Consider the following 17,418-nt stretch of genomic DNA (forward strand, 5'->3'; position numbering starts at 1 on the left):
AAAATGAGACACATCTTGTTCTTCCCCAAGGAAACAAAATCATTAACTTTCATTTAAGACAAATGAATCCAAAAGCGCCAAGAGAAAAATCTTTGTTGCTTTCCAAAATACATGTACAGCAAGCTAATTCTTTGAATGCTTAACAGAACACTAGGGAACCTCTCAACATAGCAGTGTTAACTGGAGAAGTAGTTTGAAACATATTGGATAGTTTGTAATTATGGTACATGTATGTGAGTGACTAAATAGACTGTTAATTTGTGTAGCATCTCCAGCCCACTTGTGAGTTCTCTATCATGCAGTCAAACACGTACAACATTCAAACACTACCCCCATGGCTAATGTGTGAACACTGCTAAGAAGCACACACACACCCAGCATGTGCCTGGAAATCAGGCCATGTAGCTTGTTCAGCCTGGCTAAGGAGCATACCTGAGGCAGATGGCCTGACAGCAGCTATGGGCACATGCTCAGGCTGCACTAATCCAGTCCCATTTGCCTAATAGTGCACTCAGACAAGGGAGCGGGCAAGGTGGTGCTCATAAAAAAGGCAGGCTACATGTCCTTAAAGTAGGATCCAACAGAATAGCCAGATTGGAACAGCAGGCCTAATCCTGTGATCCTTATTTAAATGAAACTCCTCAACATAACCACCTGGGAATAACAATCTGCCATGTCTGTAAATATCTACTCCAACCCTGGATACAGCCAGTCTGGAATCAAACCTGAGCAAATCAGATTATTTTTTACCCCCAAAAAGGACCCCTCTCAAAATTCTACGTTAAGGCGCTCAAAAATAGTCTGAATAGCCCATACTCTCTCAAAAGTGTTCGTCTGAGTATGTCAAAGTTTACAACAAAAGCTTATTTTGGAATGTGAAGATAAGGATTTAATCATGCCCACACTGGTGTATCAGTGGGAGAAAGACTGGCCCCAAAAACCCTCGTAAGTCAGACCTGGCTGTATAACCTAGAGCTCTTTCCTGCAGCTCTCTCATACTGCTGTCATGTCTAATTACTTTGAACTATTTATCTAAAAATAGAATTTGGAAACTGTGACAGATATAAACTTAGGCTATAGGACTAGTTGGTTTTCATATCTTCTTAGGAATCAGACAGATGCAGGTATGACTAATACAATCTTATTCATTCAGGGAACAAGAATTTTATAGCCTTTTATTTATCTCTTCTGCCGTTCACCTCTGGCATGCTGCAGCGTATTTTGGGTTCTGTAACGTGCTTCAGGGTTGTGGGGCATGAGAGGCTGGAGTGCAAGATTTTAGGACTCTGAATAAATAGTTGCACATGGAATTAGGGGAGTGGACTCGATGACCCCACAGTCCTATTTCTCCGATTTTAACCTCTTCCAAGCTTTTTCACTCCTTTGGTGACTACTGTTCCCTTCTTGTGGTGGTTCTCCCCCATCTCCCTTCATTAATGGCGCTTTCAAGTTGCTATCGATTCCATTTCTCCTGTTATCTTTCTTACTGGGTGCATCTACACATGATGCTATGGCAATGTAGCAACACAGGCAAGAACCGTGACACCACAGCTACCTCACTCCCTCGTTATAGCGTGTTGCTACAGCGATGTAGCAGCTAAAAATAACCATGTGCTGCACGCATGGCACAGTACAGGCTGTTGCTGTGCTGTTGTTTAGTACTTCCAGAAGGAAGTACTAAATGACGGCGCAGTAACAAATGTGCCGTAGAGACACATGTAGACATGCCCACTGTTCACTAAGAGCCCTAGTGGTCAACATTCAGCTCTGATGTAAGCAAGAACAATTCGTGTTAGCTGGGAGTTGCAATCAGGCTAAATTTGGCCCCCAGGATATTAAGAAGGGGTGTGTCTACATGAGATACTTGACTGCACATTAGACTAATCTAATGTGTAAAGCATCAATCACCGTCTACACATGCTTGGCAATTACTTCGCATTAAATCAATCTAATGAGCTGTTTGCTAGTACCAATACATACATGTACAGTACTAGAAAAAAAGTGCATTAACTAATGCTTAGTAGCACACGTGTAGACTCTGACTGGGACTAAATTGCTCCTGGTCAGCCCAGGCAGCAGGGGCCACAATGACTGCCTGGCTAAGCCCCCAAGCTCTGGGAGATTGGAGGAGCAGTTCTAGCTCCAGGGGCCACTCCCTCCCAGCTGCAGGGAGATCAGGGCTGACCCTGAGCCCAAGGGTGGCTCCTGGGGCAGCTCCCTCCCAGCCAAGGGGAAAGTGGGACTGGCCGCCAGAGCTGGGACAGTTCCTCCCACCCCCTAGGGCTTGGGGCAAGCCTTGCTCTCCTTGTGGCTGGGAGGGAGCTGCCCCTGGAACTGGGACAGCTCCCCCTAACCCCCCCATGCCCCCTGTCAGCCCAGGGCTGCTCCTAGTGTCCCCTGCCCCCTGCCAGCTTGGAGCTCCCCCTAGCTGCTGCAGGGGGGCAGAGCAGGGCAGAAGCAGCCCCGGACTGCGCAATTTGCTCCTGATGCAGCCACATGTATAGATGTGTGCTAGGGAGCACATTAATAGCACATGTAGATGTGGCCAAGGGTGATAAAATTAAGACTGGAAAAGTCAAGTGTGCCTTCCCAGTACTACACATGTTGAGATAAACCTTTCTTCTGCACAGAAAGCTGAATAATAAAATAGTAAGATTTTATTATTTTCATTACTGATTAACGTTATTAATGCAATGGCTAAAGATTCCAAATGGGTTCTCAGCTAGATTGTGGAATATTCTTCCAACAAAAGTAGTGGGAGCTGTATTGTCTGGGATGTGTAAAGCAAGCCCTCAGAGGAGAAGGGGGTAGAGAGAACAAGCTGGCAGTGTCTAAGTAAGCTTATGCCTCTCTGAATTAGTTGGTCTACGAGATGCCTTGACTTCAAGCTGGGAATAGTTCAGTATATGGGTTAAACTTTATACCTCAAACTTTGAAGTTATCCAGGCAAACTAGAAAAGCAGATGAGTTTGGATGATTCTGCTAAAATCAGGAGAACAGTCCACAATGAAATCATCAGCATGTAGCCTCGGGGTAAGTCACACTCCTCAGACCTATTTTCTCACAGTCTTTGGAAGACTGCATAGTGCTGGTTCACATTTAGGTTTATTCACAACCTTAGGAGGGACAGACTTTTATTCCTTCCCTTCCCTTCCACCCTGTTTTTTTTTTCTTAGATAGGCTGTGCAAATGCTGTTAGGAGGTGGGATTCAACCAATAAAGAATTAAAGGATACAAATATAATTAATGCTACTCCATCTGATGTGAATGGAAAGCAGGTCTTGTCAAATGAACATTAAATCTTTGAGATTAAATGATAGATTTAAATGATTAAGGTAGCTACAGATATGTAATCTACTTAGATTTTTTTTATTAAATTTTTCATGACATTCTGATTAAATAATTAACTATATGTCACATTAGAAGAGCACCCCCATCAATGGATTACCAACTGGCTAAATAGTTCTGCAGGGACCAGTACCCAACACCTCCCCATTTTCATCAAGGATCTGGAGGTGAATATGCAGCAAGTTAAAAATAATCTGCAAATTTCACAAAGTTTTGCAGAGCAGGAAATAATGAGAGCAGGGCAGTCATACAGAGCAATCTGGATAATTTGGTAAGCAGGCATCATTGAAACAAAATGTTTTAGTGCAACCAAATACAAAGTTACACATAGAAGAACAAAGAATGGTGGCTGTGCTTATGGAAAGAGGAGATATAGTCTGGAAATCTGTAACTCAGAAAAAGATGTAGGGTCAAATGGACAAGTATATCGATGTGAACACCTAGTGCCAGGTGATGACACAAAAAGGCAAGGCAATTGTTCGTAGTATATGCAAGAGAGCCAGAGTAGGGAGGTGGTTTCCCCTCTATATACAGCTTTAGTGATACCAATGCTGAAATACTGCACATAAGTCTGGTATCCACATTTTATAAAAAAAATGCAAAAATTTGAAAAACAATTCAAAGAGGGAAAAAAGAGCATCGCAGTGACAGACCAAAGGAGTTCAGATCTCTTCAACTATCTAGAATGAGTGAAAAGTGACTTGATTATAGTAGGTAGATTCACAGAAGAAAATACTGGCTCTTTAATCTGGCAGAGAAAGCTATAACAGGAATGAATGGCTGAAAGTGGAATTTAAATTAGGATTGAGGCATACATTTTTAACTGTGACAGCAATTGACCATAGGAACAAGCTAGCAAAGGGAATGGTAGCTTATCCTTCTCTGAAATCTTCAGTTCAGGCCTGAATGCCCTTCTGGGAAGCACACAGTAGCCAAATTCAAGTTATTATGCTCAAACAAGGGCAACTGGGTGAAATTCAATGGTCTGTGATGCAGAGAACATCGTCAAGCAGGCCCTTCTGGCCTTGACCTATGTGGTCAAAGACAAAAAAAAAGAGCCACTGTGTGAGAGATGAATCCTGTGCCCTTCTATCCACAATGCAGCCAAGGTGACAACCTCTTCAATGTGAGTCCCAGAATTTCAAAAACAGTTCTATGCTTGGGACCCACGGGGTGCATCCAGATGAGCGGGAATATGTATTTCTCCGGGGACAAATAGCAGAGGCACATATTTGTGCCACTGCTACTTGTCCCCGGAGAATACCCTGGCATGCGCGCTCTGGCGCGTGGCAAATTGCCCCAGGTGGGACAGTGGAGGCTGGGGCCACCACCTGAGGGCCTCCCAGGGCTGAAGTGGCAGAAATCCAGGTGTACAGAGCCTGGCCAGCAGCTGAACCATGGCTCTGGCTGGCCTGGCTCTGGTTTCAGGCAGTGCATGCTGCAGCCATGTGTGCCGCCCCACTTTTTTTGTGTGTTTTTTTTTTAGATACAGGGATTTCCCAGTATCTAATTTTGGCTCTGTGCTTCAAACATGTGCACTATGTGCGTTTCACGTGTGCTACATTTGGTTTGCAGCACCTCAAAAGCCTTCTGAGGTGCTGCAAAGTGCACATTCCTGCTCATCTAGATGTGCCCACAGGGCCAGACTTACAAAGGAGAAAGGGGTTCATCTTTTTATTTTATATGATTTCAATGAAGAAACAGAGAAATTCAACAATCTGTACTGAACAAATACAGTAATAGTGCTCAGAATGAATAGATAGTATCATGGGGCTAAGGTCCAGACACACACACTCAAAAGTACACAACACAAACCAAGCTGGGGCTGAAGAAGGGTCAGAACATTCAATGGAGGAGCACCACAATGATGCTATGAACTGAAAAGTAGGCCTGTGCAAAGCGGCTAGTATTCACTTTGAATTTGGATTCAGCCAATCTGGGGGACAGTGATTCAATTAGGCAATTTCTGAATCGGCCCCATCCCCCACCTGCTCTCCCAGCCCTGTCAATGGCTGCCCACCCAGCCCCAGCTCCCAGCTCTTTGAAAAAAAAAGCCCGACACCCACCAGCTACTGCCAGATTGGGGGGTGATCCCTGCTGCCCCCCCACTAACCCTATGCTGCGTGGTGGACTCTGCCACAAGACCCCATCCCCCACCCGCTCTCCCAGCACCAGCTCCGGGCTCTTTAAAAAAACCAAAAAACAAAAAAAAGCCCCAACTCACCAGCTCCTGCCAGGTGAGGGGTGATCCCTGCTGCCCCCCGCTGCCCTGCACTGCATGGGGGGTTCTGCCATGAGCCCCCAGAAGCCCTGATGGCTGCAGCAGCATCTGGTGAGTGCAGGGCTTTTTTTTTTTTTTTTGAAGAGCTGGGGGCTGGGGCTGGGGTTGGGACTGGGCAGGGCAGCCATGGGGGGCAAGGGGGGCTTGTGGGAGTGTCCCCCACGTGATGTTGGACAGCGGGGGAAGTGGGGATTGCCCCCTGCCTGGCAGCATCCAGTGAGGGGGGGCTTTTTTTTTTTTTTTTTTTTACAGAGCCAGGAGCTGGGGCAGGTGGGGCAGCCATGGCAGGGGGGCTGGGAGAGTGGGTGGGGGGCTGGGGAAGCAGGCAGGGGATGGGGCCTAGCAGGGGTCCCCTCATGGTTCCCTCCTCCAACCTCCCCTCCCCCGCCCACTACTTACCAGCACGGAGTCCGGGTCCAGCTCCCTGCGGCAGCGAGCCGAGACTGCCCACATCTCCGAAGCTCTCTGAATCTTTTCCGAATCAGTTCAGACCTTTTAATTGGTCTCCTGATTCAATTCAGATTCGCCCGCCGAATCGGGCCAAATCTACTCTGCACCTGAAGCTTTGAACAGCCCTTCTGGACAGTCACTCCAGGCAATGAAAGGTTCCCTCACCTGTACTGTCTTCAGACTGATGCAGCCCTCCCAGACTACCGTGTGCATTTAGAGTGCAGCTGTGGGGCTTTGAAGTCTTATGCACACACAGTCAGGTGTTCTGTGATCTAATTAATTTGAGGTTGACTTTTTAGTTCAAGTTATTTTGTGCCATTTTACTTTCATCTGCTTTGTAGTTTTAACACTTCTAACTTGTCACTCACTGAGATGCATCCTTTCTTCTCATGTGTACCCTCAGGCTTTGTAAAGACAGTACTCCAGTGAAAGCAAGAGAAACAAAGCAAATGGTAAGGAGACACAGCTAAGCCATTCAGATGTTGGGTAGTGGAACATATCTACTGATACATCATACTATAGGCAACTGTTTGTCTATATCAATTATATGGACCACAAAACTATTATCCAAAATCTTCTCATACATAGAAAATGACATAATCTTTTTTTCCTTTTCTATATATATGAGAATGTCTTGATTAATCTAATGATCTCTGGATTTTGGATTTTTAACTAAGCTTTTTTGTGTCACAGAGAAAGAGAGAGATAGTAAAGAGAGTCTTGGTAAAATATTGAGTAAAAAAAGATGAATCTGGCAATGTGGTAAGGCTAGAGGGCTTTTGTTTTTAGGAGATAAGTTCATAACTGAAGAGTTAAAAGTTTAAAACCTACAAAACAGAATACAATAAAACCGTATAATAGCACCATGTAAGTCACCGACATTATAGTACTTCTTTGTGTGATAAACACCTTATGAAAACATTGAAAATATAAAGCAAGTTTTAATTTCAGAGATGACAGACTGAATCTGTGAAGAGCTCTAGAATTTCAGTCATTCTACTCCCGCACAGAAGAGAAGACAGAGGAAATGAAAAGCTCTTCCAAGAAACTGTTACAACTAGGAATAGGCCAGAATAATACTTTGTCATCCAAAGTTTTTTGAACTTTGTAGGGAAATGAAGGTTGCTTTCAGACCTGTGGATTTGAATTTGCTCTATGGATAAGGTTTCAGGTTTAGTTCACAGCTAGAAAAGTCTTATTCTCAGAAACTTGTAAGATCATCATGAGAAAGTAGCACCATCAAATCCAAATCCTATCTCTGATACAGACCTAAATTAAAACCCAGTCCCTGTAATAATACCTCCCTCTGACAGTCTTTAGTTCACACTACCTGCTTAGAAATGCAATCACTTAGCTCATCTCTCCCTCCATGATGGACAGAGCAGATATTGTCTGCTACCCTCCCACACAGCTTCGACCATGCCTGCCACTCACATCTACCAGAGCACCTGAAAAAATAATCCTGACAAATAATTTTGTAAACTATACACACAAGAGAACAGCGGTGTGTGTAGGGGGTGCATGTGCACCCCCTGAGAGCGCCAGTGCACCCCCAGACCAGCCACACTCACCACTTAGGTGATGGACAGGGGGGACAGGCAGGAGCACCAGTGCCCCCCCTGTAAGTGCTGGCTCGGGTGCAGAGCACCTCAGCCACTCCTGGCAGCGGCCGCAGCAATCAGTTGAAGCGACTGGCCATCTCCCAATCGGCCGCAGGGCCAGCCCCCCGGTCAGTGGGATCGACCATGGGACAACCCCCCAGTCACCTGGTCAGCAGGACTGGACATAGGGGGACTCCTCCCCCCCCATCAGTGAGATCAGCCATGGGGGACCCCCACCCCCAGTCACTGTCTGGTTGCTGGGGGGACATGTGTCCTCCCTGACTAAGGCGGCACTCCTTGCTGGTTTAAGATAAACCAGACTCTCCCAGCATCCCAACATGCTCTTTGGAATGGGCAGGGCTCTCTGCTCCACAGCAGAGCTGGCCCCTCCCTTCTGGCCAGAGGTCTGGCAGAGACTGCAGATACAGCAGAGTCCGCCTGACTTTCTCCTGCCCCACCCCACATTGCTGCTCAAGCAGAGATCCCCTCCTCCCATAGCATGGGCACCAGCCCCATGGATCCTAGGCACGTGGTATGCGAACTAATGCTTAGAGATGTCTGTGTCTCCAATTTCACTAGGACAGGCAGACAGGACAGTGTCCACTTAGGGCTTTTTGGAGCTAATCAACAGGTCAGCTGGTAAGGTTCCTCCTTCCTTCTTTGGAAAAAGCTATTTAAGAGCAGCTGAGAGAGGCTGTTTTGCTGATGGGGGTGATAAACACTGTTACCAGTCCCCTGCTGGCTTGCTCGTCTGTCAGTTTTCTGTAGACAGTATAAATAAGCATGGAGAGAGAGACTGGAAAGCTCTGTATCATCAGCAGATGCATGCACTGCACATCTTCCTTGCCTCAGAGTGATAGCCTGGGGCTGGGGTCTGGCAACACTCCTGCCCCTTAAGCAGCCATCAGGGAAAAGCCTGGGACGGTGCAGGCAGACATCCCTAAGCAGAGTCCTGCTGGGGCCTGGCCATGCCCTGCCTCAGCTCAGCAGTTTGGAAGGGAAGCGAGGGCTGCTTTAGCACCCCCCCACAGCTTCTAGCCTGTGCCAGCATGTCTGGGATGTCTGTGCAGTTGCAAACTGATTTATCCTAGTCAGGTTAGACTAACCTGCAAAGATCGAATCAATTCAGGCTCGTGCTTTCTGAATGTCTGTCCCTAGCCACTGTGGCAGGGAGGTGGGGGGAGAGGAAGGCTCATTCAGTTCTCTCTTCCAGCTGAGTAGGTTCAAACCCATATCACCCAATACACCCTAATTTTCAGGCTATGGGCTCTTCTGGGCAGGGCAACCCCATCCCTCCTGATAAGCTGGGAGACTGTGCAGAAATTAATTCAAGATTCATGTGATCAGAGTGAGCAGGCAAGTGGAAAAAGGACTGTGCAGATTAGCAGAATGGCTCCCCACAGGAGGACAGTCTTGGATTATGGTCCATGCTCCAGTGGCTGCTCATACATTTTATGTAATGGACAATGCAGAAGCAGTCCTGGGAGCAGGGGCCAGGACACAGAGATCCCCTCCCCTTCCAGGGCAGTGGTCTAATTACTCGCCAACAGTTCTGCTCCCTGTCTCTGAATGCAATAAACCATTCGTTTCTGCAGAAGGGCATAGCTTTGGCAGGAGGGATGTGCAGTGGTTCCACCCACCATAGCCCATGGTGGTTCAGGAAGACTCCTAGGAGGTTGTTCACCATCTGAACCTACTCAGACAGTGATGGACCTAGAACCCAGGTCTCCCTCTTCCTAGATGTGTGAATCCTTCTTCCATAAATGGCAGCATTGTCAGTCCAAGTTATCATCATTTCTAGTGCAGCATTTCTAGTTAAAGATGAAAAATATCAGTACAAACCCATGTTCCTCTGGATCACCGTACATTCTGTGACTCTTGGAAAGAAGTGGCTTCGGCTTGAAAAGTTAAAAAAGTCAAAACAGTATTTGTTTTTTCCCATGTCAAACAAAGTACAGTTAAATTCGGTTCTGTTGTTCCCTGGATTCAGAATGTTTTCTTCCAGCCAAGCTGGTCTCTCTCCAGGATGCCTGAGAGCATCCTTATAGACAGCCATCTTCCCGCTGATGGAAATGCATGGAGGGGAGACTACAAACACCTGAACTGAAGACTTGCACAGCACTTCTGGTGCCATGACCAACTGGTATCCAAATTTGTGGGCAAGGTCTACAGGTCCAGTTGAGGTGATAACTGAACCAGTCTCTACTGATTTCAGTAACACAGTGACATATGCTTCTTGGCCAGTAAGTAGGCAATCAAACTCCACCCACTGGGACCTCGCAAGAAAGATCATTTTACTAGTTCTCATCCCCAGTGCCTCCTCAGTACTTAATCTTCCCAGTTCATAGAGGTTGCTGGTGAATATCACCTGTAGTAAAAACGCTGTCTTATTCATAGCACACAACTGTTCATTAGTGAAGAGTCCAACCTGAAAGGAGCTCCCAGGCCCATTGGATGTCCTGTTCAAGTCTATGTGAAATACAGGCCACTCTACACTTAGGAGTGCAGTTCCTCCACTCCACCGTACATCAGTTCCATTATCAGTCTCAGAGGTCATTCTGACCTGATAATTCCCAGCACTCTTGAAATGAAAACACTCAAATGCTACCATCCCCTGTGACTGGTGAGCTGGAAGCTGTTTTTTCGCAATAGTCTGGTCAGTGGCATCCAACAATAGGATGAATACATTCTTTGCTGTCATATTACCATTGTCGTGGTACTGAAATTCAACGGACACTGTGTCGTTGCTTAAGGCTATGTGACCTGGTCGCTCCAAGAGGAGACACTCCACTTCACAGAGGACTGAAAGGAAACAATTTCACAACACTGTTAATAAGTAAATGAAGAAGTGAATCATACCCACTGCATCATAAAAGAAACACATATAACAGTCAGGTGGTTCTGAACTTTTTCAAAGCAATTGGATCAATCTATAAGAATAAGAGCTTGGCTGTAAAAATTTGAACTCATTACTTCCCAGTCAGGCCAGATTGGGTTTGCCACAACTCAAGTCTCCTTGAAGGAGCAGCATGCACAACCGAGTGGAAACAGCATAGAATCCCAATCCCCCAAACCCAATGGTGATGTCTGACACAGCTGGAAACTGCTGCTTTGTAAGAATAACCGTCACTTTTCTAAACCTACTTACAGGATCCTGCTCAAAAAAATATCCATAGAAAATTCAGATATCAGAGGTAATGGCTTATGTAGCTCTCAACTTCAAACTGCCTTCACTTGCTAGGGTCTTAGGGCTCTGCTTCTGAACTATCAATTTCCTTCTTTTCAAAATTCAGATCTTCTCCACCTTCACAATAACCAACTGCTGTTACACTTGATAATTTGGCAAAAAGTTAGACATGTAATTTCTGATGGCATAAGTATAGAAAATGCCAAGTTAAATAAAAAAGCAAAACTGTGCAATCCTTTCTGAAGTCTCTAGTTGCTGCTGCTTTATGAATATTTAATTTTACTCATTTGCAGTAGACAATCAAGGAATAAAAGAGATTAAAATAAATGTGTTGGGATCAACAACACTTTTCCTGTCTCAGATGTGGTATAACATGCCTAAGTTACATCATTTCATTGTAAACTGTTCAGTTTCACTTTAAATCTGTTTGTGGCCTGACCATACTTGTGCAGTTAATTAAATAAACATGAAACATGTTTCAGCTGGTGGGGTGAAACAGTATTTAAAGCACATGATTACACAGAGATCATATGCCTGTTTCCACCCCGGTACAGTTATTTTGTGTAACCTTGGACACATGGCAATCACTTAACAATCTTAGGCAGAGAAAAGTTATCAGCACAATAGAAACAGCACTTCTCCACTTCAGAGAGATGCTGGGAGACTTCATCCATTGATATCTATAAGATGTTATGAGTTCCTAAAGCACTGCTTATAAGTTGATAGTGGCTTGTACTTGCTAAATCTGCTGCATGTTTGTGTATGATATATATTAAACCCAAGAAAATGATGTTGTTAGAACTAAGAGGCTGCAATCAGACCCTCAAAAGTTCGAAAATGTTTGTGTAATCTTAATTTGGTCCCCTTGTATTTATACATTATGATCCAGTCTTTATATTACTTAAATATATTTTTCCATATTGCCCTGCTTCATTCTGTAGACAGGAGAGATGGTGCTCACTGAATTGCAAGCTTTCCAGGGCTGTGATAACCTTAGCTGTGATAACCCAACATGGCTCCCTGGGTTTGAGCATATTCAGTCCAGTCCAGTTAATGTGGTAGCTATGTGGGGATGAAGCATGATCATTGTAAGTGGAAATGTTTCTCAGTGAAATGTTTGTAACAGTTTTGAACATACGTAAAACAATTATTGCCCCCAATCTGATTCTTAGAAATGTCTAAAATACTTAACTGAAATGTTTAAATACACCTGAGACAGACACCCATATGGAAACAAATTGAGCCAGAACAGGTTAAAATTTGACAAAGATGCAAATAGTTCAGAACAGGATATTATAATGGTAAGTGCCAAGCAACTTTAATTATACACATGCTACCTGTCCCTTTGATGACACTGTCCTGATTTCTGTTTACTTTTTTGATTTGGACTCCATGGTACCATAAGGCTACATCTGCATTGCAAATTTACAATACCCAACAGCAGCACCTGCAAGCAGACTGTGCTGATCCACTAGCCTGGAAGCTGTATCTATGCAGCACTGAGGGTAAGTGAATCAGCAGGGACAGGCTAAATGACACTGTCACTCAAGCAGTATTAATTAGGCTTCCCTTCCTAAATGCCTTGAGGGCACCACAACTGCACATGGTAAGTTTAAAATGTAGACATGACCTTGCAGTTCACATCAAAAGAGTTTTAAAAAAATTAGACAGCCTAGAAAATAAAAGCATGGTGTGGGTTTTAGTCATGAAGCTGCCATTGACTTTAGGGTATGATAAGGCGTGGAAAACAGGCACAGAAGAATAAGCCATCTTTATGCTGGCATGCTTTTGCTGAGACTAGCCTAGTAAGAGTTTCCTTCCCTTCCATTTGTATTAGTGCAGAAATATTCTAGCTATAGACTACCCAAAGAGTTGCCACTTCATGACACACTGGCGGGCACAGAATAGGAGCAGCCAGCTTCCCCTGTGTATGCTTACTGTCATGCATGTTAGGTTATCACCAGCTGGAATCTGGTCCCCATTGTCTGGACAGCCTGCCTCGGGCTCCTTTCAATTCATCTGTAGATATATTTTTTTTGTCATTACAATGGTCTGCTACTGAATGGATCTGGCTGCACCCTACCAGTGTGGTCACTCGAAGAATTCATTCTTGCAAATCAAAAGGCAGAGCCTTTAACTCTTTAAAAGTGAAAATACTTGTTTATACTGGGGTATTATTCTATATGAATGACCATAAACCAAAGTTGTATATATACAAAATTGCTTGGAAACTATTTTCTGGAACATGAAGTATTCTTGATACTGGAAATATTGTCAGTACAGAAGCTTAGGTGCTAAAAATATTCAGATGTGATTTAACATTCCTAGCCATAAACTATAGGAATCATTGGGAGCTTCTACCTTTTTGAGTTTAAATAGTAATGTCTGTATGCAAAACTGTCCTCTTAAGAAGTGCCAATATAATAATTTATCTCCGCCCAAATTTGAGTTAAACATTTATCTTCACTGTAACCTTCACTTGACCCTTTGTTAATTTTTCTAGTTATATTTGGCTGATTAATGTGACAGTAGAAGTTTAAAGTTATATAGCATCACTAACATCTTTCTCCACTGCACCTAAACATCACTGCAGCATGTTACAGTTCTACATTTTTACATCCCTTCTCCAGATCTTTCAATAGTGCTCAGAAGAGAAAAAGATATCAGTGGAAGTAGTTGGGCATGTCCAGTCTAAAAATCTGTAATCAAATTTTTACATGCATATTGCAAGAGCAAATCCCTTACATTACTAGGGCCAGTTCTCTCCTTCATATGAAGTTTTCATATCCCAAAGGAATGAACAGCTATATCCCATCCACAGACACAGGTAAATATGAGACTTCGGATTTTGCAGGACCATGCACAATAGTTAAACAACATCTAGCTTAGTCCTCTTGCACAGCCTTCAAAATTTACTGCATCACTCAATTTATATGTTAGAGATAAAGTTTTTAAAATGTATCTGAATGACTTAGGAGCTTGAATTCTGTTTTCATAAAGTGATTTAGGCACTTAAGAGCTTAAGTCTCTCAAAGTCAATGGTATTTAAGTTCCAAGATGCTTAAATCAGTTTTGGAAAATGGGATTTGAGTCCAAGTGCAAGGCAGCTTACTCCCTTTTCAAAAGTGGAGTAAGTCGCCTTCACCTCTGGGCTTGTGCAGATGGGGAATTAATATGCAGTAAGCTACAGTATGACTTCAAACAACACAAGGTACTTGATGCTGATTCCCTGTGTGAACTCCCTTAGCGTGCACTAGAAACGTCCTTCTGTGAGGCAGTTTGCAAAGTGGACCTTGCTTACAAAGTGAAGTAAGCTCTCTCTCAGTGAGTGCACAATAAAAATGCCCACCTATGTAGTTAGTGTGCTGTAAATTCACACTAATCTACTGCCCATAAACAACCACATGTAGACAAGTCCTTAGGCAGTTAAAAAATTGTATCCTTATTCACACATTACTGAAATGTGCAAACTTTAGGCCAGAATAGAGTTCAGTTAGTTACTGGTAACCCAGCCAGTTCTTGGCTGAGATACCCAAAGAAATCTGCCCAGTTTATTCCATTTCATATTCAATTCTGCATCAGTTGTGGGGCCCCTTCTACTCTGATACAAATGCAAGTCGTCATTCCCAGCAACAGCTTTCACCAATCCCAGATTTCTGTGCTCTTCTGATTCCATTTAATATCTACAGTATTCTCTTTATGGTCAAAATACTCACCATAATCCCAGAGCATAACTAACAATAGATTTGAAAAATCTTTCAACATCTGTTTCATTCTGATCGGTGGGATCCCAGATCCTTTGACTCCTCATGTCCTTCTCCACCTCCGAAACACACGCACTTTGTTCAAGAACACCTGAAAGTTAAAACTTTAAAAAATTACAGCCCTGCTGAACTTGTGTCAGAAAGACAAAAGAAGAGAAAGGCCCACTGAAAAAAAAATCAGTCAAATATGTATCTGTCAGATAATTAATCTCATTTAATGTTATCGGTATTTATTTTTTTAATCTGCTTTATAATCCAGTCCAACACCCCGGTGCACTGAGACATACACAGCCACAATTCATCATATAGTAAAGTTCCAGCTCCTCTAGCAGCACAGAGAGATAGCTTCTATGACTTCACATTTCCAACCAACCTGTTGAAGCCTGGGTGTCAACCTCACTGTAATAGCTGCTGCAGTCTATTTTTATATGAGGATCTGGATTCACTACAGCAAAATAGCAAAGTGTCTCATATACCAGTTTTAAAAAAATAAAAACATATTTAAACACCAAAAATCTCTCATGCCCTGCACTTCTGCTTAAACAGATGCTGAAGGATGAATTACCTGGTATTGCTTATAATGCAGGTATAGAAATATTGTTACCATTAACTGCTTTTAAAAGAACTTTCAGTGTGAAAATGACTCAATACAAACCTGTCCTATTGATTCTTAAATTGCCTATTACTTCAGCTGAATTAATATATTTAATAAGCTCATTTGATCTACTCTTTGCTACACATCATATTGGTTGTCCTGGGAAAGTTCCAGTTCCAGTAATTTCCCCCCTGTTTTCTTTGGTGATATCAGATAATTTTAAAGAATAAATTCCGTCAGTCGCACCTGCAATCAATAGAGGCAACAAAAAGAGGGGCCATATTTTTCAGTTTGCCCTACAGAGCAATTTCCCCATCCCAATTTCTATCCATTTCCATGAACTAGAATAATGGGGAACCTTCTTTAAAGTGCCTCAAACAAATTAACCACACAATTAAACACAAGCTAGTATATGAGCACTGTGTTTTTCAAACAAATTGTTGCAGGTGCTATCACACAAAGTTAGAAAGAACCCAAAAGAGAAGACAGTTACATATGGCACTATTATCAACAGACAGTAATTATTATTATTTGTATTTTCTAAGACCTGGGGTCCTGCTTTGCTAGATACCATGCAAAAAAGCTCTTGCCCAGCAAAGCTTACACTTCTCATTTTAAAGGTGAGCAGCAACCAGTAGCTACAACACAGAGATGGATAGAGGCAATGCAACAATGGCATTGTTTCAGGTCTCCCAGTCATTTCACAGATCACATAAGGATAGAGTGTTATATAACTCTAATAAATAAATAAAGTTGTTTGTAATCATAAAAATAATGATTTCATTCAACATTTGATGAGACTGTTATATATCAAATGCATATGTAATATCACTATAAAGTATTTTACTGTCTTGATTTCTTTTTTATCTTCATGTCTCTCCCTCTTCCAAATTGTCTTGCCATTAACACTTTTCTTTCATATAAGACCAAGTGATTAAATGGCTAGAACAGTGCTGGAGTGTTACTGTAGCTGGGATGGTCCAGGTCCAGGCCCAGATCTGAGGAAGGGCACTTTGTGCCAAAAACTTGTCTAACATCTCTCTCATCTACAGTTGGTTAGATAAAAAGGATTGCCAGAAAATCCTTGCCTCTCACATAAATAACTGGAGTGATTAATTTCTAAATAAATAAATAAAAATTAAAAGTTTCAGGTACAGCTTGGCTACACAATTGATAAAGGGAAAAAGAATAATAAGCCACGCATACCTGCAGGGTATAATCAGCACTGAGATCAAGAGCTTGGTGAGCTTCCAAAACGGATTAGACACTGAGATAGAAAATGAAAACTACAGTTACATTAGGTAGGATGCAAATTATAGGGACGTAAAACTTATACCTCAAGATAAGAAAACTGATAATGTTTAGAAATCAACTTTTCCCATGGGTAGGCCATTCCATCTTTGCCTATTCTGGATATTCTTGCACTTTTCCTCATAACAAAAGGCACTGGCCATCACTGCAGAGAAGATGCCAAACAGAGGGGCTACTGGTCCAAATAGGAATTCCTTTTGTTCCTATAATTAGTTAAGATGATACTAAAAAAGTAATGAAATGAAAGAATCAATGTGTTAATGCTAAAAAAAAAAAATAGGCTTAGTATAAAAAAACCCTTTCTAATAGAAGATGTACAGGTCTATGGAGCAGCCTCCCAAGGGTAGATGGGGAAGCTATTTGATAAACCTAAAATTAGCCTAAACAAAACAAAACAAAAGCACAAGCTAAGTCTATTCCATCTCAGAGGAAAGGCAGCAAGAGGGCACAGCAGCCCCCCTGGCTCTCCAGGGATCTAGCAGACCTCCTGAGGCCAAAAAGAAAGGCCTACAAAGGATGGAGGATGGGATTCATCTCCAAGGAGGATTATTCTGCACTGGTCCAGTCCTGCAGGGACCAAACCAGGAAAGCCAAGGCTGCAGCTGAACTCCAACTAGCTTCGAGCATCAAGGACAATAAAAAGTCCTTTTTCAGATATGTGGGGAGCTGGAGGAAAAGCAAGGGCAACATTGGACCCCTGCTGAACCAGAAGGGGCAACTGACAACTGACGCCCAGGAAAAAGCCAACCTATTAAATGGGTACTTTGCGTTGGTCTTTCATCAGTCCCATGGGACACCCATGCCCACTATGGGACAGGGAGGTCCGGGTGAGGGAGATCCCCTGCCCTCCACTAATGCTGACCTCGTGAAGGAACATCTTG

General features: G+C 43.2%; 1 protein-coding gene across 3 annotated transcripts in view; it reads right to left on the reverse strand.

The window, feature by feature from the left end:
• The window catches only part of THSD1 (thrombospondin type 1 domain containing 1), a 40,504-nt gene that overhangs the window by 9,140 nt on the left and 13,946 nt on the right, over positions 1-17,418 (reverse strand). For 2 of the 3 annotated variants that reach the window (XM_019525444.1, XM_019525443.1), the window contains exons 2-3: positions 14,584-14,722; positions 9,523-10,482 (exon numbers count right to left, since the gene is read on the reverse strand). In XM_019525444.1, coding sequence (XP_019380989.1) covers positions 9,523-10,482; positions 14,584-14,641 — 1,018 coding nt within the window. In that variant the 5' untranslated portion in view covers positions 14,642-14,722. Of the gene's footprint in view, positions 1-9,522; positions 10,483-14,583; positions 15,185-17,418 lie in introns of those variants that run through there. The other variant, XM_019525445.1, reaches the window with a different exon arrangement.

This window comes from Gavialis gangeticus, unplaced genomic scaffold (genome assembly GCF_001723915.1).
Source record: "Gavialis gangeticus isolate Ggan-Ray unplaced genomic scaffold, GavGan_comp1, whole genome shotgun sequence".
NCBI lineage: Eukaryota > Metazoa > Chordata > Crocodylia > Gavialidae > Gavialis > Gavialis gangeticus.